This window comes from Gallinula chloropus, assembly GCF_964237585.1.
Source record: "Gallinula chloropus genome assembly, chromosome: Z".
Lineage (NCBI taxonomy): Eukaryota > Metazoa > Chordata > Aves > Gruiformes > Rallidae > Gallinula > Gallinula chloropus.
The window spans coordinates 7,008,206-7,031,640 of record NC_140089.1 but is presented as its reverse complement, the minus strand read 5'-3'; the positions used below and the strand labels follow the sequence as shown (position 1 = coordinate 7,031,640).

Genomic DNA, 23,435 nt, shown 5'->3' with positions numbered 1-23,435 from the left:
AACTGTTTCCTAATGTCTAATTCAAATCTACCCACTTCCAATTTAAAACTATTACCCCTTTGTCCTGTCACTCCATTCCCTTCTAAAAAGTCCCTCCCCAGCTTTCTTGTAGGCCCCTTTAGGTACTAGAAGGCCTCCATAAGATCTCCTTCAAGCCTACTCTTCTCCAGCCTTAAGTGTCTCAGCCTGCCTTCATAGGAGAGGTGCTCCAGCCCTCTAATTATCATTAATGATTAAAGGCATTCTAATAAACAGTAGCTGTGATCTGTTTCTTCCCTTACATCAATGACCTATGAAGAGAAGGGAATCTACATCACAGAGATGTGCAAAACCCAAGTAAGACAAGGACACAAGGCAATGAAAACTAATTCCTAATTATTTCACATCCAAGTCCAGAAGCATCAGTCATGGTTTCAGTAAGATCTGACTGTGGGTACTGGTAAGTAAAGCTATTTATGAGCCTAGGCCAGATTACATTGAACATTCTGCTAAAATTTTTCCTAAGAAAGAATTAGTTTCTATGATAATCTGGTGCTGCTGGAGTCTCCCTCCCCTCAGCAGTGACTCTCTTCTCCAACACCAGGACTTGTTAGAGAAGCCAGACCTCCCAAAGTATTTTTCTGCCTAGGACAGACCACCTGGAATTAGAGTGAATTAGTCTGTTGTTATGTATAATTATGTTCTTCTTTTAGTAAAACTGAAATTGTTCTGCTGAGCCTTGGCTGCCTGCAGTTCTAAGAAATGATGACCTTGAAACTGTTAGGAGACCACTGAAATGAATTCACTTCAGTAGCTTTCACAGTTCCTTGAGCAAAACAATTCCTGGTCATTCTGGCAAGGACTTACTCTAAATTGTGGTTCCAGAAATGGAAGACATAAAAAACCCCCAAACTAATAGACTAAGGCATCTAGACAGAATTTTCTATTTATTCTCAAAACTATCTATATTGGAAAAGGGCTACAGTGAGATTAATGCATTAACTTTTCATTTCTGAATCTGTTTTTGATGCCACTAGAGGACTGAGAATTATTTAACTCCAGCTGTTTTGATATATCATTCGTGAACTGGATGACTATTGTTTGTACAGTAAGCAGGCAGCCACATAAAAATCATTTCTAAATGAATTCAGTGGAGCGATCCCACTGGTAAAAGGTTGATCTCTTGAAAAAGATAAAAAATTTACATGCTTTACTGAATTTTTAAGAGAACACGGTTCCTGCAGAGAGTGGCTAGAGGTCAGGCGTTACTTTTATGAGCTATAACTTCTGCTACTACAAAACTTAAGAAGGTTTATATTGGCTCCACTTGTTCATTTACTTTTTGCTAAGAGACACAGTCCCTGCTTCTGCTAGAAATCCACAAAACAAATTTAATCTGAAATCTTGACTAAGGCAGACCAGCAAAATAGATGTTACTGCACTTTTGTTGTGGTTTATTCCCAGATGGCAGCTATGTACTATGCAGCTGCTCGCTTACTCCTCTCCCCAAGTGGGATCGGGAGGCCAATTGGAAGAAAAAGGTAAAACCAGATGAGTTTGCGTAAGGACAGTTTGCTGGGACAGCAAAGAGAGAGGGAAATAACAATACTAACAACAGAATACATGAAGTGTGTGATACACAATGCAAATTGCTCACTGCTCGGAACCAGATGCCCAGCCTGTACTGGAGCAGTGAGCTCCTTCCCAGCCCACTACCCTTTATATACCGAGCATGACATCATATGGTACTGAATATCTCTTTGGCTAGTTTGGGTTAGCTATTTCTTTTCCCAGCTTCTTGTGAACATTATTTACTGTACTGAGTTCTGGGCTCCCCAGTATAAAAAAGACAGGGATCTCCTGGAGAGAGTCCAGCAAATAGCTACGAAGATGATTAAAGGCCTGGAGCATCTCCCCTACAAGGAAAGGCTGAGTGAGCTGGGGCTGTTCAGCCCTGAGAAAAGACTGAGCAGGGATCTGATCAATGTTCATAAATATCTGAAGTGTGGGACACGGGGAGAAATGGCCAGCCTCTTCTCAGTGGTCTGTGGGGACAGGACAAGGGGCAATGGATGTAAATTGGAGCACAGGAAGTTCTGCACCAATATGGGGAAGAACTTTTTCACGGTGAGGGTGACAGAGGCCTGGGACAGGCTGCCCAGGGGGGTTGTGGAGTCTCCTTCTCTGGAGATATTCAAGACCAATCTGGACATCGACCTGTGCAGCCTGTCCTAGGGAACCTGCTTTGGCAGGGGGGTTGGGACTCGATGATCTGTTGAGGTCCTTTCCAACCCCTACAATTCTGTGAATTAACTTTATCCCAGCTGAAAAACAGGAGAACTTTGAGTGGTTGAGAATGGAAGCTGAAGCATCCCTGTAACCTCTGAGGATGTCACACACCAGTGAGGTCACTCAGCAGTAGGAGAAATTACCCAAATCAGCTTTAACGCCCGCTTCTGCTCTGACCACTGTATAGCACTGCAAAAACAGCTTCAGCCCTCAGAAACCATTTTCAGCATTTCGTTTAGACTGTGCTAAGCTGAACTGTGAGTTAGAGACTCTCTGTCCCATGGTCTGCTTAGTGTGTAACATTAACACAGCCCTGCCTTTCTCCACAAGTAACCTGCACACAGTTTAGAGCCTGGGAGCAAAAGGGCCCTGCTTGATGGCTGAATTCTGAGACACGGTGACTGCAGAAAACCCACCTGACAGCTCACAGCCAAGAAGTTCCATCCTCAATGTGCAGTGTCTTCTGCACACCTGAGGATACAGCCGTATGTACTGTGACTTGATTGGAGGGGTGAAGGAGTTAGCGTATGGCGTGTTGTTGTCCACATTTCCACGAAACACCTGTGGGAAGATAACGTGCTCATAAAACATGCCAGGAGGATTACTGGGCATTCAGTTGATTTCCATACCTCACAAGTATCTGTGTTGTTCTTTTGACTATCCCTGACCATTTCTCTGCAAGCTTTTACCCAAACAGAAGCTGTTTTATCTTTTCTAGTGCCCAACACATGCACAAGTTCTTAAGCAAAACATATTGCCACTGGCTTGCATTGGCATGCATTTGCCAGCTGCACTGAATCAGGACCTCTACCTTATCACTCCTGGAAACTGAAGCTGTTAATGCAACTAAACTATGTCTTCTTTTCCAATTAGTGTATTAAATAGTCCCAATTCAATTTATCCTTCAATTATTTATGCTGATTGACATTTATTTTTTCCCCTCTACATCAAGAACCTGATCCAACTCCCGCTGTAACCCTTCCACTGATCGTAGAGGGAGCTGAATTAAACCTACAAGCACTCTTCTGTTCACTCCTCACGCTAACCAGATATCCTGCACTTTGTTTTCTTCCCTCATTATATACCTCTTCATACAGCATTTTAATTTCCTAATAGAGAAGCTATGACTAATGCTGCAAGTGCCTCAGTTCTCTCTTAACTTGCAGTGTAAAGAGATTTTTGCTGCTTTGTGTGCACAAGTCTATAAAAAATAAGTGGTAACTATAAACTGTAGACACATACTTCCCATGGCTGATACTGTTTGTGCATTACAGAGATTAGCATTGATGAATGGGTTCTATGCTTTTAAGGGTTAACACTAATCTGCCAATGTAATAAAACTAAATTGAAAACAGAGTAATGAGTAATTACTGGTAAACTAATTAAAATGAAAATCAGTTAAGTGTAATAAACAGGATAATTCTGGCTTTGGGACATAGTATTTATACAACCATCTATTAAAGTATAAGAAATCCTTAGCAGACAGAAAGCTCAAATTTATTAATTTTTTTTTTTTTTTTTAGAGAATAGTCATAACAAGGCAACCTATAACACACCATCAGGCAATTATGTTTATCTATATTTATATACCTCATACCTCTGAGTATGCCTCTGAAGGCAGCCAAACCATAAGGTGTATTCATGTGCACGTGACTTAATCTTACCATATCCTCGTTTGTGCCCTTCACTTTGTACATTGCCCACGACTTCCCATCATTACTGTAAGCGATTTTGTAAGATTTTACGTATTCTGGACTTCCAATCCTCTTGGCACCTTGAGTTATAACTCCAGTGACTCGCATCTTCTTCTGCAGGTTTATCTGAAATAACAATACAACGCTATCATTAACAATCAGAGGGACACAATTATGATTCTAGATTAATTTCATTTCCTTTTTTAAAATATATATAGCAGAAAAGGGAAAACAAAAACCCCAAACAAACCCATAGCTGTAGTGTTTAACTTACTATATTTACACCTGCATTTATTTCTCTTATCTTCCATTCATTTCATGTATATGTGCACACAAATAAATGAAAAAAAAAAAAAACCCAAACCAAAAGCCTGCACTAATGTCTTCAGCTGTATATGTGCACAAACTCATACATATATTGTTGATACATAGGATATTACTGGTTTATTACTGGGTTATAGCATATTACTGGTATATAGGATTACTGCTATATATTTCCTTCTTAAAAAGCAAATGCTGTAGTGTGATAATTTGCCAAGGACTGAGTCTTCTGCTCTGTTAGAAGTCAAAGCCTAAGTTAACTTTAGTTTAAATTTCTTAGTGAAAATGAAAATACAGGGGGGCTCTGTATAGCAAAGTAACAGGCCTTTGCTTGATTCTCACTGAAAATTCATGTATCTAAAGATCACGGTTGAAATGCTAATCACAAAACTGTCAATAGCAAAATATCAAAGGCTATCAATGGATATGAGCATTCTCTGTGCACTTGTCTGAGTTGACCTTGACACCTTGAAGTACCAAAGATGTATGGAGAGTTCAACAATATTCACACAACCTCAATTCTGCCTTCTTTATCCATCTACGATATGAGAAAGCCAATTATATTCTCACAGAATTCAGAATGCGATATTAAATTCAAACAATGCCAGCAATGAAGATAATCAAGAAGCAATCTGTAACCATTCCACTCCCGCTGGTTAGGCAGCTGTAACTAGACTGTAAACTAGTTAAACTCTGTAACTTTGGCTCCAAATGAAGCTTAAGAAAGAGCTGTAAAATGGTGAGAATTGCATGAAAGTGCAAGCAGATGCCTGATAAAAGGAGACGAACGGAAATACTATAGAGTAAACAAATGTGATAATAATACATTAAACCAAATGAATCTAATCCCTTCTTCCCTGTTAGTGGAGCTGACCCCATGTGCTCTTTATAATTTGGCATAGCAGCCTCAGTACAGGAATATGTGGAGTCAGAGACAGATCAGGTATCTGCTGTCCAAATACTTTAATCCCTTTATTCTTTACAGTGTGGTCTCATGATTTTCTCTCACTTGGTAATGTAATCTAGTCTCTATTAAGGATGTAAGATGATCAAACTTTGGTGTTTCAATACCTTTCTCAGTATATAATGGGAAAGTAAAGACAGAATTTTACTGCTGTATTTTTGAGGGAGTCTAGTGAGCTCTCTGCTACTTATCTGAAATAGCTGGGTTTCTGATATTTTCTTCTTGAGGAAAAAGAAATTCCAGTGCACTTCTACCACAGTCCTCCTTATAAGTAATTAAAAAGCATTCATATACCTTTAGAGTAACAATGATTTTTTTAGAGGCATAGTCACATTGAAATACCAGTAAAACTCAGGAAATTTTGCAACTGCAATGGGAAGAATGGATCCAGACCAGGAATTTAGACAGGCATTAATTAGAAAAGATTCAGGAAACATTACCTTCCTCCATTCCATGTTTCCCAGAGAAAATAATTATCTTTGTAAGAGGACAGCTCCAGAGACTACTATCAGCCCCCCAACTAATTAACATAGAATAGTAACCAGTCAGACATAAATGTTTCTGAAAGTCACAGAATGTTAGGAGTTAGAAGGGACCTCAAAAGATCATCTAGTCCAACGCCCCTGCCAGAGCCTTGTCCTGTCATTGACAATCACTGAGAAGAGCCTGGCTCTGTCCTCCTGACTCACACCCTTTACATATTTATAAACATTAATAAGGTCACCCCTCAGTCGCCTCCAAGCTGAAGAGGCCCAGCTCTCTCAGCCTGTCCTCATAAGGAAGGTGTTCAACTGCCTTCATTACCTTGGTGGCTCTATGCTGGACCCTTTTAAGGAGTTCTCTGTCCTTCTTGAACTGAGGGGCCCAGAACTGGACACAATATTCCAGGTGCAGTCTCACCAGGGCAGAGCAGAGGGGGAGAAGGAATTACTAACCACACCCCCTCTAATACACCCCATTCCTAGCCAAAAAGGCATATTGCTGGCTCACAGTCGGTCATTCTGGTATCCCCCAGGACCCCCAGATCCTTCTCACCTATGCTGCTCTCCAACAGCCCAGTACTCAACCTATGCTGGTCCCTGGGGTTGTTCTTCCCTAGATGCCAGGCCCTACACTTGCTCTTGTTAAATGTCATTAAACTTCTCCCTGCCCAGCTCTCCAGCCTGTCTGAGTCTTGCTGAATGGCAGTGCAGCCCTCTGGGGTGTCAGCCACTGCTCCCCATTTTGTGTCACCAGAAAACTTGCTGACTGTAGACTCTTCTCTTAGGAAGATTTCACTATCTGTTTGGAATTTAATAATAATAAATGGGCAAGTAAAACTTTTTCATACATTTACAACATTTTTAATAAATAAGTGAACACCATCTCAAAAAAATAATTAGAAAGCACAAAGAGAAAACATTGATTATTTTCCTTTTACATAAGCTATCTTCACATTTCACTTGTTGGGAAATGGAAGATATAGTGCAACAGCAAGTATATTTTGCTGTTATCCATTATGAACAAACCTATTATTCTTTATGGTTCATTGCCAATTTTTCTTTCATTTCTTTGAAACCATACCTTTAACCACATTTAACCACATATGTTCCCACAATGGCTTTTCCCCATGACCCAGCCTCCACCTCTAACGCACAACAAATCAACCACTGCACTTTAAGAAGCAAAAAAATGACAAAAACCCTCAAATAAATAAACAAACAAACACAACCCCCAGCCAAAACTAATCTGCTAAATAATTTAATACTATGGTAGGAACTTGAAAAAAAGAAAGTCATACTGAATAAGGGGAAGATTTGGTCAGATAATCATAAAAATGAAATAAAACTAGTTTAATTTTTAAATAGTTATTTAATATATACACTATTTAACCTGTGTTCTTTGAGTTATCATGAGGTAAGAAAGGTTGCCTCTGTTTTGCTATATACCACTTTGCTCTACACCCGTATCTGGATATCTGTGTATGTAAGCTATACAATCCTATTGACTTCTCTGTTTTAACAGAGAGACTCTTTCCTTTTTAGAGGCTTTCTTGAGTATCCATGCTCTGAGTCACCAACTGAGCTTTGGCTTTAAGGAGTACTGAGCTTGATATAACACAGGAAATAAAAACAGGATACCGTGTTTTGCAATTATATCTACCTATTCTGTCAATGTTTGCAGAAAAATACAAATAAAAGGCAAAAAAAAAAAAACCCTTTCAAATCCCTGCAGCTTTCTCACATACAAAATCCCCATGGGCCTAACACCACACCTGTGGTAGCTCCTTTCAATGCATACAGATACACCAGGAATTAATTGGCCCTTTGTGTCTGGGGTCTTTCATTTATTTTAAATGTTTTCAAGCCAGAGCTTAGAAAAAAAAAATCAAAATGTTACAAGTGTGCAATGACTACACATGATGAGGCAGGTGTTGAAATCTTTCTCACTTAATGTACTTCAGTAGGAAGCAAAGTTCCCAAAGTGAAATGTGAACTAGCTCTTTTAGCACTAAAAGCATTTTCCAAGGTATTTATTCTACAGTAATTGCAATGAAAAACAGCGTAAACAACTCTGCTTTGTGGATTCAGATCTAGGACAGAATATCATATGTTCTAATTACAGGAGTGACTGTGTTTTAAAAAAAAAGAGGTGAAAGTCATGAGGATAAGAACAGGAACTTAACATGTCTTAAAATAATGTAATAGCTTATGCAGATATAAAGGACTCCTTACTATTACTGAGATTAACTAGAAAGAATCAAGGCTGATAGAAATCAATAGTATTTTAAGGGATTTACACCAACATTTTAAATACTAATGCATGGTAAAGACCTTGTAAGAAGAAGTTGCACAGAACTTTCAGAAAAATACTTATAGGCAGAATAAAAACACTGATCAGTTCTATCACCCCTACTTAAGCTTAAGGTTATTTCAGAGTAACGTGAAGCTGTGTTCAGTTGTGGCTCTGAGCAGGCTCCTGGGTCGAGCAACTTCCAAGGGACTTAATTCACCCAACATACATCAGGGATTTGGCTGTGATGCTCGCAAGCAGATCCGAAGACACTTGCTGCCTTACATCCTTGTGGCATAAAGCATTTTATGAAACTTGGATAAGGTGTTGTTTAACACCCATAGGTAATGGAATTTGCCTCAAACAAGTTTTGCATTTCAATGAGGAAGTTTTCTGGGGCTAGAATAAATGATGAACACTGAATCACTCAGGTAGAACGGCATGTAAAAGAAAGCTCGTGGTCTGACATCAATTCATTTAAACTCAATGCTACAAGAAACAGATTATGTCTACACAGTATTTGGTGGATGATGCAAAGCCACTGTGCTGATGTTGCGAGAAGCTCAGCTACAGCGCATGGCAGTCAGCTCAAGTTAATAGACATGGCCAAGGGACAAGATGAAACACCTCAGTATATGCTGTGAAAGGCTGAATTTGTGTACTGCCAGTCACTCAATGCCTTCTAAACCGTGTCATACAGCTAAAATGAAGTTAAAGGAAAATCACTTGAGGCATACTCCCTCAAGTGCAGTGTATGCTCAAGAACTGGGGAATAAAATCCACTTTATTGGTTTAAAAAGTTCCCAGCAGTCCTTGAAATGTCTTTTAACCTTGTTCCTTTCAACCACCACAATCATCCTGACTCCATGATTAAAGCACTTTAATCATCACAGCAGTTTACAGAGTCATGGCTTCTTTTAACAGGAGGGGAAAAAAGTAACCAGCATGCCAAGTTTCCTGCTCTCAGCACTGATTCTGTGGGAGTAATTATCTATTAAACAATTTTCACTGTTGTACTAATGTTTCTGACTACAATGATTCACCCAACTCTGTTGTAGGATGCTAAATCCTACAATAGGATTTCAGTACCTTGTGGGGCTGGAGAGGGACTTTTTTCAGGTAGTGCAGTGATAGGACAAGGGGGAATGGGTTTAAATTGAAAGGGTAGATTTAGAGTAGGTATTAGGAAGAAATTCTTCCCTGGGAGGGTGGTGAGGTACTGGCACAGGCTGCCTAGAGAAGTTGTGGCTGCCCCTGGATCCCTGGCAGGGTTCAAGGCCAGGCTGTGTGGGGCTTTTGGCTAGTGTAGGGTTCTAACTCCCATGTCAGGAGGTTGGAACTGGATGGGCTTTGAGGTCCCTTCCAACCCCAACCAGCCTGGGCTTCTGTGTTTCTATGAAATCATCCAGTTATCTGTACTGATGAAGACGTAACCAATTAAGATTTTAACTGAACTTGAAAAAAATCCATATGGGGAAGGAAATACAAGAAATGAAAAGGAATATTTTATGACAGAAAGTGGCAATATGTGCAAGGTAGTTTTACAAGTTCCTGTAGACTGCACGTTGCAATCTTTTAAAAGTGAATTCAGAACCAATCCTGCAAACCTGCATGGTGTGTGGGCAGCTTCACTTTTAGGTGTGAGTAAATGTTGGAACATAAGACCAGAGGGAACCCATTCATGCATTTTTCCCATAAAACCAGGAGAGTATCCACAGTCTAAGGCACTCCACAAAGCAAAGATCAAAAATAACTTCCCAGCATGCTCAACAAAACTGCAGAAAAAAGACTGCAAATCACAGTCATCAATGACAATTTAAGAGAACAGTAGTGATTAGGGACAGTGTCAATGGAAGACATCCATATTCCTCTTCAATTTGTGATCAATTATTAGTACATTCTGTGTGTAGGAGCACACTTGAAACAAAAACGGTACAAAAATTCAGTTGCATCTGTCTCATCTACATTATGACATGCAAGAGAGAAGGGGTGAAAAGATGGAGTGACTTTAGGAGGACCCCATATGTGATGCTCCTGGCCAGAATGCGTAGCCAGGAGCATCCCCTCATTTGTTACAGCATTATTAGCAATCACACCACTAACACGTCATACAGCTTTCTCTGAAGTATACTTGTGAGAGCAAGGTTCCAATAAAAGATCAGATTCAAACCTTCATGAAACATTGGGTCTTTAGGGCTGGAAATGTGGCTTTGCATGAGCTTTCATTCATAAACAGAAATGAAGTTTATGGAGAACTATGGCATTCACCTGTTTCACTTATGAGGTGCAATAGCATTGCTGTAAATAATTCTCCCTCTTTTCTAGGACAAAGTATATGTATTTTTACTGATAGTCACTATTACTCAAATAAAAATAGGGTTGAATAAGGGACCAAGGTTATACTGGCATTCAGAGATTTATTTCAGCAACCTTTCCTTGCTGTTTTCATCAGTTTTTGATGGATTGAAATTTAATTTTTTTGTCTCTTTTTTTTTTTCCTTTTAAGTCATAATTCAGATAAAAGTAGATTGAAAGTACCCACAGACACAAGGAAATATCTGTATTAAACTCAGGAAAGGAGTAACCTGACCTGATTCCTTCAATACAGGGAAATTTAGTGAGCCTGAAAGCTCCCTCACATGTTTTCTTTTCCATCTTCAAGCACTGGAGGCCCTGAACATGACTGAATGTTCCTCTTTCACCTTGTTGTCATGTCAAGAGCAAGGGGCTGCAGAACATGTCTCTGCATGTGATGAGGTCCAGGAAGGTCGGAGCAGGTCACTTACTATTATCTTCCCTGTTGCAAAGCATTCCTGGCACCTGGATGTAAGGTGCTCATATATCTTGCCTGTCTGCAGCTTTTTCCTACTCTCCTAATCAGCACTGTCAGCAGAGCTTCACCAGGTTTAGCTGAGAGCATTAATGCAGTCAGCATAGCAGCAGTGATACGTGTTTTAACTAGCACCCAGATTAGGTAGCATGGTGATTTATCCCTGGTAGCACTCCAGCTGTTGCGGCCGTTCTGCAAGGGGCTTTATTAGATGGAGAAAAGCCAACGTGTTTTATCTTATAACTGTGATCATCTAGGAGAACGAACAGTCATTTGCTACAGGTCACTTTACAAACAACAATTCCTAATGCAGTTGTTGGATTGTGCCTTGCAGACAAGCCAATTAAATACTCAGTTATTTCTGATCTCAAACTCTTTTTGTTTCACTGAAATGGATGAAGATCCAGAAAAGTCTTTTCCTGACTTTCTATTAAATCCATTGCAAACTCTTCCTCACGATACTGCTCCTGTGTGACATACTCTAGGTGATCCTCCTCTGGAAGAACCACATAATCACAGAATTGTAGGGGTTGGAAGGGACCTCCAGAGATCCTTGAGTCCAACCCCCCTGCCAAAGCAGGTCCCCTAGGGCAGGGGGGTTGGGCTAGGTGATCTGTCACGGTCCTTTCCAAACCCAGCCATTTCATGATGCTGTGATGCTGTTATTTCCACAGTGCCTTGTCAGGCTATCATATATATGGTAACAACCATCTCTCCCCTGTAGTCACAGACTAGGCCCAGCCAACCATCTAAAAGCAACACATCACATTTTCTATCTTCAATTAGGCTAGTTATATGCTTCAAGTTAGGGATGGTGAATCAGAGATGCAAATTGGCCCACTAATTTAATTTGCCTTCCTGTGAAAAGATCAGAACACAGGTTAAACCCTCCTTGTATGGAAAATGTAAATACACTGTTTGGCCCATGCAATGCTAATACAGCAAAGCATGTTATTAATATTGCCAAAAAAACCACTCACTTCATTTGGCTTTTGTTGGGGACTTTCACTTTATGCCTCAGAGAGTTTACATAATTAGACAGACTAAAAACTTGCTTGGTCTGTTTCTTCTTATTATTAAGTCATTATTTGAGTCCCAAAGATAGTTGTTATTAATGCCATTAACGGAATGATATGAATTATTCAAATACTGGCACGTTTAGACTGTCATAATCATAATCAATCTCACATTGTTCAAAGGTTTCTAGCCCTGTAAAATTTCATCTCATTTACAAAGTATTGATTAAATGGGTGTAAAATACCTGCAGTTTGAGGTTAGCTAAGAAACACTAAGGTTGTTTGTCGTTACTATTAATTCCTTCATATACACCGAACTTGTGAACACTCTTCCTGTCTTTGGCATTCCAAAGCATCCCAGAAGTTCCTAAAATGTCTAGAATACATCTTAAAGTTCCAGTCAAAGAATGTGCAAATAAAAATGTCAGAGAAAATATGCATTTCAATTTTTAAAATAGCTTTGGTCAATAGATTGTTGAGGTTAGAAGATAGGACGATACACTCGGGTCACAGAAACAAACATGCACTTTTCTTTTAATCCTACCTGAAAACCCTCTTCTTTAGGGAAAAGAAGTAAATTCAAAAGGTACAACATTAAAATCACCATGTTAACATACTTAGGGAAATTATCAACATCCCCTTTTCAAATATCAGAGGTAGTTTCTATTGAATCATTTACAATTATATTTAAGGCACTTTTCTAGACACACTGTAGTAAAAATTCTGAAAGCAAATGTGACCTGCCCTGAAGCCCAACAAGGACAACTGGGAAGAATTCCCATTCTGACTTCAGTGGGCTCTCAGAGTGTATGCAACTTGGCAAACACAGAAGTATTAAGTGGAAAGGAAATGTGCTTGAAAATGACAAGTCTGTTGCCCGCTGAAGAAAGCATCTTCATTAGCTTTGAATATTAAAGCTGAACCCAGAATTAAACCCATCCATTGAAGGATAGGAGCTAAAGCAAAAAATCCCTTTCACTGTGAGATGCCTACTGAGGTTTTGTGATCATTACATATTCCCAGCTTGTTTTAACACACTGGGAAACTAAAGCTGCTTAGTTCCTCCACCAGAATAAACCCAGTAGGTGATAACACTGCTATCAAAAGGTGCGCAAACAAGCTGTGCAGAGAGTACTTCTTAATCATAGTTCACTACCTTGCCTTCCTTTTTATGCAGCGTATGTACTGAAATGATACTGAATACTACAGTAAAGGGAGGGGAAACGTCTACCTGAAGAATGGTTCCACAGGACATGATTGCCGTGGGCAGTGCAACAGGCAGGCTTCCTTTCCTATGTAATCCTGGCTATGTCAGTTTTGGGAGATGCTTCAGATCCCACCATTCAAATGAAGTCTGGATTTTTAGCAAGGAGTCCAGGAGGAATGACTGACATGGCACATCTGTGCTTTCAGATTCCTCAGGACTAATCATTTCATGCGCTATCACATTCTAGCTACCCTTCCTCAACCAATAATTAAACCCTGTTTCTAGATGTTAAAAATATATGTAAGGGTATGTTTCTGATCATAAATTAAACATCTTTACCCTCTTTCTTCCTTGGTCATCATACACCTAGTTAAAACTTTATTTCCCAATGAGCCTGACAGTCACTGCTGACATTACGCTGCCATACCATCCTTTTGCTCTTCCCCTGTATCAGAACATACCTTTCCTACTTTGTGCAGAATCTTTTTAGTTGTCTCTTTACAGAAGACCCAAAGCACATGGAAGTTTCAGCTCTAACTAGTACTTCTGACTGATCTAGCAGTGCTGCTCATAATGAGGGCAACTGTTAGTCCACGTTCGTGTTGTGACAAAAAAAAAATTGTAGGAGAAAGACAAATGGGAAAAAAAGTACATGAAAGCAATCCCTCCCACATTTTGTCATCTTTGAGAATAATCTGTTAGTTGCTATGAGACTGGCTGTGTAGGGAGAGAGACCAAGCTTTTAGATGGACAGAAATGGAGTAAAGAGGTAGATTAGTAAACACACGGGGGACAGATGGCTTTGTGACTGATGAAAAGTCTATGCCACTCAAATAGTTTCTCCACCCACAGATGTTATTACAGAAAACAAAAAGTTGACTCCAATGATTAATCCTTCCTGAACCTTAAGTAATTGGCTGAATATTGGTTGAATCAGAACACACGCACTCATAATGTATTTGTCATTATCTCTTGAATAAAGAATCAATAGACAAGAAAGTTGATAGATAAACTCAAAAAGTTAACCTTCAGTGGGACTTCATTCTTCAAAACACTTTTTTCTTCTACCAGGCTTGGCAGGCAATAGTTTAGAGTAAAAATGTTATATGTTCCTTGGTTTTGAGACAGACAAGGAAAAAACACCTCAAAGTCTGAAAAGTCTCATTGAAAGACTCAAGACCAGTAAGAAGGTCATAAGAGTACAAGAGAAAAAAACACTATTTAACAGTCCCCAGAATTAATGTCCAACTAAAATTAGAAGGTCTTTGAGATGACAAGCACACGCCACCATTTCCAGGGAAGGTCAAACAATGGGAGTTTACTTTAGCCATTTTGTTTCTGCTGCAGTATCATGATTCTGGTGACTTCCCACACAGATTATATAAAATACTAACTTTTTTTCTACCAGGTGTAAAGTTACAAAGAAACACAAAAGTGCAGCCAGAGACCAAAAGCATGCTTCTCCACAGTTAGAGCTATACCAAGGCTTTGCCTCTGTTTTCAACCTGCAGATTTCTGTGACCAACCTACACACATATGAACTCAATATATGTGTACTATTCTGGGGCCATTCACACAAAGGTAAATGTATATACACACAACTACACCACACACACAAAATACTAATATATTGTCATGAAATTTTACTTTTTTATTGGAATAAACTGCAATTTAGCTGTAATGAATTGACTTGAAACCTTTTTTTCTAGAAGTTCAGCCTAGCAGAAGACTAATTACAACTAAAGCATTGTTTGTTTTGCTGGTTTGGAAAGCGAGTGTTTCCAATGTAAAATATAAATTCTTTGACAATCACGTATCATTGTAGTGTCATGTTACGGATTCAGATGCTCTCCTCCCCAAAAAAGGACTACAGTGGCCACATGTAACTCCACTGCTATTGTGAGCCACCACACAGATGCTGGGTCATCTCCACATGCAACTTGTCATTGGTGTGAGAAACCAGATGGACACACATTTGCTCATTTCAGTGTGTCACCACTTGCTGGTTTAATTATTTTTAATATCAGGATGCTAAATGTGAAAAAACATTAAGTCAAAATAGATGTTATTACAGATGCATGAAACATTGCATTTAAAAGTGTTGTTACTTCAGTCATTCAGCCGTATTACATGGAGTAATTAAGGAAAGCTGGCACGAAGGCTGACAGAGCATGTTATGGATAGTGTTCATAAACGCATCAAGTTTCAGTTGCTATGGGGATGCTAACTCTGAACTGCCTGCTTTTGTGTGTCTGAAACCTCAATCAAAAGTTGTTTGAATATGTCAGTGCGTGGGTGTTTGTGTGTACAAAGAATGAAACTTGGAGATGTAAGATGATATCAAATAGATATTAAGATATGGGACACAAATGAGTGTTTGGATGATTACACTAAGAAGTAAACTCCCAGTCCTTTTGTTTTCTTCTCTGTTTTGAGTATATTAATTATATTTTTATCCTGCAAGCTAAATGTATAGATGTTGAGCGAGATCTGCAGTCAGCAGGCATTGGTATTGGATTCACTGAAGCCAGTAAAATTAGGACAGACTTTGACCAGTAAAAGATCTAATTTCTGCAGCTCAAAGGTCCTATGTGGGATAGTTTTGAAATAATTCAACTGTACTTTAGTTATTAGTTTCTATTGACCCCTGCCAAGGGTTTCCAGGCACTTAGTGTCACTTGTCAATATCCCCCAAGGAAATCCTCTTATGATATTAACTCAGATTTTGGAGTATTGACAAAATAGTAGAGCTTTAATAGTTTTTTCAGCATTTAACTTAGCTGATTAAATCTTCCTATATGGTTCAAGTCACCTTACATGATGGCTCTGAGATTGTATTTCATAAGGTTCACTTGGCCACATTATACTAAGCTGAGAGCTATATTAAGTAATATTAAATATTTAATCGATGATGACAGGTATTTTTGGAAGCTGATACAACAGTACTCATGAATGAGGAAATGAACTTTGACAAAATGAATGGTTTGACAGATGGTAGTTTGCTTAGAGCTCTTACTAACAGATGTTTGAATGAATGTTCTGCAAGACCTCTGTGTATTTTGGGTTTTATGATTTTATTAGCAAATAGCTATCACCTGGTGTACACTTGCTCTTTGGAAGATCTTTATGTGGAAACTGCTAATTTTTTCCTTGCTTGCTTTTTTTTTTTTGAGACAAATCACCAACACTTTATTCATTTCTGCTTGGGGAGAAGAATGATGACATGTAGAAAGTCTTTATCATAAGTACTTTTTTTGTGCATCACAGTAGTTATGACTAGGTCTGTGAGGGCCACAGATGCACAATTAAGTATTCCAGTGTTGGGGACTGCAAACCTCCCAAAATGGAGGGCTGAGCACCAGAGGTGGGACTGAAACCACAGGTGGTATAGGAGACACTTAAGTAAAAACTAAATTAAGCTACATATAAAAATACACACTCTACCTACCAGAAACATTATTCCAATATATTTATAATTCAAAGGGGGAAAAAAAATAAAAAGGAGTAATTCATTACCTATTCATAGTGATCAATAAATAAATCACCAACATGGCTTCTGGTGTAGAAACTAGCATTATGTTCTCTCAAACAGATATCCTTATCACTCTGCTGCCCAATTCTTGTCTTACCCCACTGATTTTAAACTATCTTAATGTAAACAGCATATCCAAGAATACACTGGTACAGTATTTAGTATTCAGATGCATTTTTAGTGAATGCTGCGTGTGTCAATACTAAAGACCCTCATACTCCCTTTTTCACTGGATGAACATCGCCATTACTCATTCAATATGCTGACTCTACAAACCATCTAGGGCATACTTTCATTCATTTCATGGGATGCCCAATGTATTGGTCCCTAATTAATCACTCTGATTGTTGCTTCAGGAATGAGAACTAGTCAACATGAGCTGACAACGCGCACTGGCAACCCATAAGGTCAGTGGTATCTTGGGCTGCATCAAAAGGAGAGTGGCCAGTAGGTCAAGGGAGGTGATTCTCCCTATCTACTCTGCTCTTGTGAGACCCCACTGGGAGTGCTGTGTCCAGCTCTGGAGTCCCCAACATGAGAAGGACATGGAACTATTGGAATGGGTCCACAGGAGGCCACGAAAATGATTGGAAGGCTGAAGCACCTCTGCTATGAAGACAGGCTGAGAGAGTTGGGGTTGTTCAGCCTGGAGAAGGCTCGAGGGAGATCTTACAGAGGCCTTCTAGTACCTGAAGGGACCTACAAGAAAGCTGGGGAGTGACTTTTTAGAATGGAATGGTGATAGGATGAGGGGGGAATGGTTTCAAATTGGAAGGGGGGGTAGAATTAGATTGGGTATTTGTTGGTAGATAGAGCCTTGTGGTCAGAAGATGTCGGGCTGTACAGAAAGGTAGGACCCCCCCTCTCTTCAGGTAACCAATAGTAGGTAGCTGGTGATGTAAGCGGACGGAAGTGACATCGTAGCCCTAGGGTATAAAACACTGTACCCCTTGCTAATAAAGGCCATTTGCTGTCCACCACGTTGGTGTCTGTGAGCTGAATGGACTGTGCTGCCAGAATGTGGGGCCGTTGCCATTCCTGAACCAGGTCGCCACGCCTAAGAAAGGCAACAGGTATTAGGAAGAAGTTTGTCACTGTGAGGGCAGTGAGGCACTGGAACAGGTTGCCCAGGGAAGTGGTGGCTGCCCCTCCCTGGATGTATTCAAGCTTGGGTTGGATGGGGCCTTGAGCAGCCTGGTCTAGTGTCCCTGCCCATAGCAGTGGGCTTGGAACTTGACAATCTTTAAGGTCCCTTCTAACCATAACCATTCTGTGAGTCTATGTTTCTATGATTTTTGTGGCTCTAACTGTACTTAATTGTGCTTAAAATTATAAATTACACAGAGACTTGGAAAAAATTTTACCCTGAATCTGCTGGGGTAGATGCCTTCTTATTATTTTTAATGAAGAAACTATAAGAAAGCTAATATATTCAAATTACTGATTAGAAGTTCAGCACCTTTTCTATCAAACTGTTGTATTTTGAACTGTGGAGTTTCACCTCATCTTCAGCATATAGCTTAGGAAATCCATTTAGGGAAGAAACTTGAAAAGTTTATTCTACCCATTCTAAGACTTCTAGCTATTCCATTTTGAAATCACATTTGACATTCAAAAACTGACCCCCAAATAAGAATAATAGTATGAGATAGAGGTGGAAATGGATGACTTATTTGCAGAGGAAAAAACTTCAAACTAAGTATTTTTGGGTATTTTTCTATGTAATAGAAACTTGGGGGGAAAAGTTAACTACCCACCTTGAACCAACTTTATTTCCCTTTTTTTTTTTTTTTGATTTCTGCAACAAAACTAAGCAGTCCAGCTGTTTTGTAAATGAATCCTCCATCTCACAATAATAAAATAAATATTTGAATATTTTATTTACAAAACAACTGGTAACCATACTGATCTCTCTGGAGAAATGGTTCGTGCTATTTTAATGAGGGATAACAGAATAGCTTTTTTATTTTTCTATTTAATAACATGCATTTATACAAACAGTCTCCAGCAATAGTTCAGGTGTTTAATCATATCTCCCACACAATGGTATGAGATGAAGTCATTAGCTCATTTTCTTAATATTCTCCAGACATAAGGTAGGCTCAGATCTGCTCTTGGTGGCTGTAGATTACTGAACTTGTAGCAAATAATTTCCATATCCAAAGGACCATAAAGGACTGAAAAAAGAGGCAGTAGTCTCTCATACACTATTAAAATGATTGCATCATCAGGCAGGGATTCTCTTCAAAATCACACTCTGGAGATGAGCAGAAATTAAAGGATCTCTTGTTCTCAGATGTGATAGCTCGTTCATGGTGCAACAGCATCAGTGACATGGAGCCAGCAGGCACTGATCTTTTCCTCTTAATCAAATGGCCACAGCCAGGACCAGGAAATCAAATTTACCCCATCCTTTCCTTAATCAAAAATTTTTCTGACCCCTCCTGACTCAAGACATCATCTTTGCCAATCTTTGCTGTGCAGTGATTCATACCAGGCTTCACTGCATACCCCTATTTTTGCTATCTAGCCTTAAGCATGATACCTCTTACTCTATGTCTCCTCTACGCCTTTACCAAACTTCTTTCCCTGTTCTAAGACTGTCATATATTTCTGAGGCTGATATTCTTACGATTCTCTGGCATGCTAACCACCCAACCCAGCCCAGCCTGCCCTGTGGTGCAGCCACTGAAGCTCTGCTGTGACCTCCTTCTTCATTCCAGAGTCCCTGATGTATGTGGTATATTCTTGGTCAAATTAACAAGGTTCAATTTAATTAAGAAGGTTCATCCACTATCCAAGTACCCACTGCAGTAGTGTTACTTCCAGAATAAAAATACAATGCCTCCACCAAAACATTAAAGAAGAAAGGCTATTAATTTACAGGGGAATATTCACTCACCTTGCTTTGTAACTCCTGAGCATGTTTCCTCAACAAGCATCCTTCTACATCTGAAATGTGTGACTTAGGATCTTGGTACTATAGGTCTGTCCTTAACATTGCTAGTTATAGTAAATTATTCTATCTTATCACACTTAGGTTTATGCATTTTTTACGTATCTGTCATGGCAGAAGTCCTTCTGTATTACAGGGACAGTAACTGTAGTGATATATATATAAAAGGATTGTATTTTATGGGAAAAAAATGGAAACCAGCCATGAATAGAGGAACATGTGTAAAGTAGTACTAGGTTTGGGTGATGAAACTATGAGAGAAGAAGAAATGCAAGGGTATAGGCATGGATCTTTAGGTTAGAAATTGCTAGAGAAGAGTAACATTAACAATGCCAGGTACCAAATGCCTTCCTTGCTTTGGTCTTTACTGCTCAGGTTTGTCCTTGGCAATCCCAGACCCTCAAGGTAGGAGAGAAAGTCTGGAGAAACAAAGACCTTCCCCTGGTTGAGAAAGATAAATAAGCAAACTTCTAGGCAAACTCAACATTCACAGATTCATGAGCCCTGATGGGATGCACCGATGAGTGCTCAGGGAGCTGGCAGTTGGAATTCCTAAACAGCTTTCAATCACCTTTGAAAGGTCATGGAAAACAGGAGAGACACCTGAGGACTGGAGGAAAGTCACTGTCACTCTAGTCTTCAAAAAGGGCAGGAAGGAGGACCTAGGAAACGACAGGTCAGTCGGCCTCACCTTCATTCCTGGAAAGATGAAGGAACAGCTAATTCTGGGTGTCATCTCTTAGGCATGTAAAGGAAAAGAAGGTTATCAGGAGTGGTTGACATGGATTCACAATGGGGAAATCATGTCTGACAAGTCTAATAGCCTTCCGTGATGGCATGACTGTCTGAGTTAATGAAGGGCAAGCAGTGGGTGTTGTCTACCTCAACTTCAGCAAGGCTTTTGACACCATCTCCCATAACATACTCATAGACAAGCTCAGGAAGTGTGGGTTGGACAAGTAGACAGTGAAGTTGGTTGAGAACTGGCTGAACGGCAGAGCCCAGAAGGTTGTGATCAGTGGCACACCCTCTAGTTGGAGGCCTGCAGCCAGTAGTGTGCCACAGGGGCCAGTGCTCGGTCCAGTCTTATTCAACATATTCATCAGTGACCTGGATGAGGGGACAGGGTGTACCCTCAGGATGTTTGCTGACAATGCCAAAGTGGGAGGAGTGGCTGACACACCAGAAGTTTGCACTGCCATTCAGTGAGATCTAGACTGACTGGAGAGTTGGGTGGAGATGAACCAAATGAAATTCAATAAGGGCAAGTGAAGGATCCTGTACCAAGAAAGGAATAAATGCAGATGCCAGGACAGGTTAGGGGTTGACCTGTTGGGAAGCAGCTCTGTAGAGAAGGACCTGGGAGTCCTGGTGGACGACAAGTTATCCATGAGCCAGCAGTGTGCCTTTGTAGCCAAGAATGCCAGTGTTACCTGGGGGGCATTCAGAAGAGCACGGCCAGCAGGTCAATGGAGGCTATCCTTTCTCTTCTACTCCACCCTGGTGAAGCCACATCTAGACTTCTGTGTCTAGTTCTGGGCTACACAGTTCAAGACAGACAGGGAACTACTGGACAGAGTCCAGCAGTGGGCTACAATGATGGTGAGGGGACTGGAGCATCTCTCTTACGAAAGATTGAGAGAGGAGAGCTAGGTCTGTTTAGCATGGAGAAGAAAAGACTGAGAGGGGATCTCATCAGTGCTTACAGATATCTAAAGGGTGGGTGTCAATGGGCCAGACTCTTTTTGGTGGTGTCCACTGACAGAACAAGCTACAATGGGTACAAACTGGAACACAGGAAGTTCCATCTGAACGCTACGAAAAACTTCCTTACGATGGGTGTGAAAAGAGCCTTGGGACAGGCTGCCTGGGGAGGTTGTGGTGTGTCCTTCTCTGGAGATACTCAAAACCAACATGGACACAACCCTGTGCAGCCTGCTCAAGGTGACCCTGGTCTGGCAGGGGGCTTGGACTCTGTAACCTCTAGAGCTCCCTTTGAACCACTATCATTCTAACAAAACAAAAGAAAACAAAGAAAATAAACAAAACAACAACAAAAGAGGAGGTGAGAAAGAAGGTGGTCCTACTAGCATGTTTCTGTTAGAGATTAAGAGTTAATATGACTTTGGATGTGATAAAAAGAGAAGAGAAGCGTTACCCATGGCCATCTCTATTCATATCCATACTGTCCTGACAAGATAAACATATGAATAGAAAAATATAGATAGATGGAAAGAAGGAGCAAGGATGACGTGAAATCATAATAAAAAGAAACAGTGTATTTTAAGGCCATAAATGCAAAGGGACAAAAGGACCAAGAGAAAACAGTGTGCTCTTACAGAAAAGAGTTTTGACAAAATAAGAGTTGTTACTGGAGCAGCAATTTCACCATTTTGGTTATACCTTAGAAACAATTAATGAAAGATAGAAGTGTGGTTTCTTTTGTCATTGTATTTGGAAATTAAACGTTAGCATCACTAATAAACTGATAAGCAGTATGTGCACATGCTTTTTTATCACAGCCAACCTATGAGGAGAGACAGAGGTCAGTAGAACTTTAAAAAGCAGATATGACTTACTCTGACTTTAATTTGCTTTCAAAAACATGGTCACTGACCCTTTAAATCACATGCCAATTACAAGCATTGTACTGCCATTACTAATTACATGCTGAGAGTGTAAATTTAAAATGGCAATTTCAATTTTCAGTTCATTGGGAGAATGCAGGAAAATGAAATTGCATACTAATTAGTTCATGTGTGTCAGATACCTGAAAGATTAGACAAAAAATCTCTGCGCTCATTATAAGTGAGTTATAAGAAAAGCACTCAAACCTTTTATTTGTCAAGCTGCATATAAATAAAGAAATTAAATGACAAATAATATTGATAATGCTGGAGCAAGGCAAAAATAGCTACAGGCCCTTACACAATTATACTTTGGGGGACTTTGACCATTATACACAGCTTCCTTTAGAATTTATCAAGCATTAGAAATTATAATCTTTGTCACTCAGACCAACATGGAGAAGTTCCCATATGTGGACTGCTCGCATTAGGATCTGAGAAGAAGCTGGTGACATGATAAAGAGCAGGATGATATTAGAGGGGTATTTCTCCACAAGGAAGGCAGACAGAAACTTAGTACAAATCTGAGCAGGCTGACTTTTTGTAATCTTCCACAGATGCTTATGAAGTGTCTCCTTGGCCACGACCGAAATGGTGCAAAAAGTAAGATATGGGATTTCTGCTTCTCCTCTTCTCTCAACAGAAACTTTATCCACATAAGGGTCAGGCAGTGTCTGTCTCTTAGAGTCTATTTCATGCTTGAAGAACAAGACAGTGCTCTGATGTAAAGAACTACTATGCAGTGCATAAAGCATGAGTTTGTGGAGGTCTGTATCCGTACCAAATCAAAACAGGTTTTTGCAGAACACTAAAAAGCACATTTTCTCTACAAGTATCATCTCCCCGAAAAAAAAAAAAAAATCTTGTTTCCACTTGTTTTAAAGAGAAAAGTCTTCAGAAAAGGAAAAAAAAAATTCCCCTCAAGTTTTAAACTTCTGTTCTTAAATTACCAAGAGTGCTTTCATTTTTGCTCTGAACTAAAAAGAAAAATAAAATACTTGGCAAGTTTTTTGTGAAAACTATAGACCAAAGTTTACCTTAAAAGAAAAATGAGAGATTAAGAAGGGAATGCTAGGTGCTTAGTACACATTAATCATTATCACTTAATTAGCTTCTTGAAAGTCCTTCTATACTATGGCTGTGAAAATTACAGAACAACCTGCAAGGTATTGGCATGACATAGATTAGGTCATAAACTCCAGAAAAGCCCCATTCAAACCTGATTTTGTTTGAAACCTGACATTTGTA

General features: G+C 39.7%; 1 protein-coding gene across 1 annotated transcript in view; it reads right to left on the bottom strand.

Annotated features, from left to right (window-relative positions):
• The window catches only part of EDIL3 (EGF like repeats and discoidin domains 3), a gene marked incomplete at both ends in the record, with an annotated part of 273,859 nt that overhangs the window by 53,838 nt on the left and 196,586 nt on the right, over positions 1-23,435 (bottom strand). Inside the window, 2 exons of the mRNA XM_084278226.1 lie at positions 2,685-2,829; positions 3,933-4,088. Coding sequence (XP_084134352.1) covers positions 2,685-2,829; positions 3,933-4,088 — 301 coding nt within the window. The remainder of the gene's footprint in view (positions 1-2,684; positions 2,830-3,932; positions 4,089-23,435) is intronic.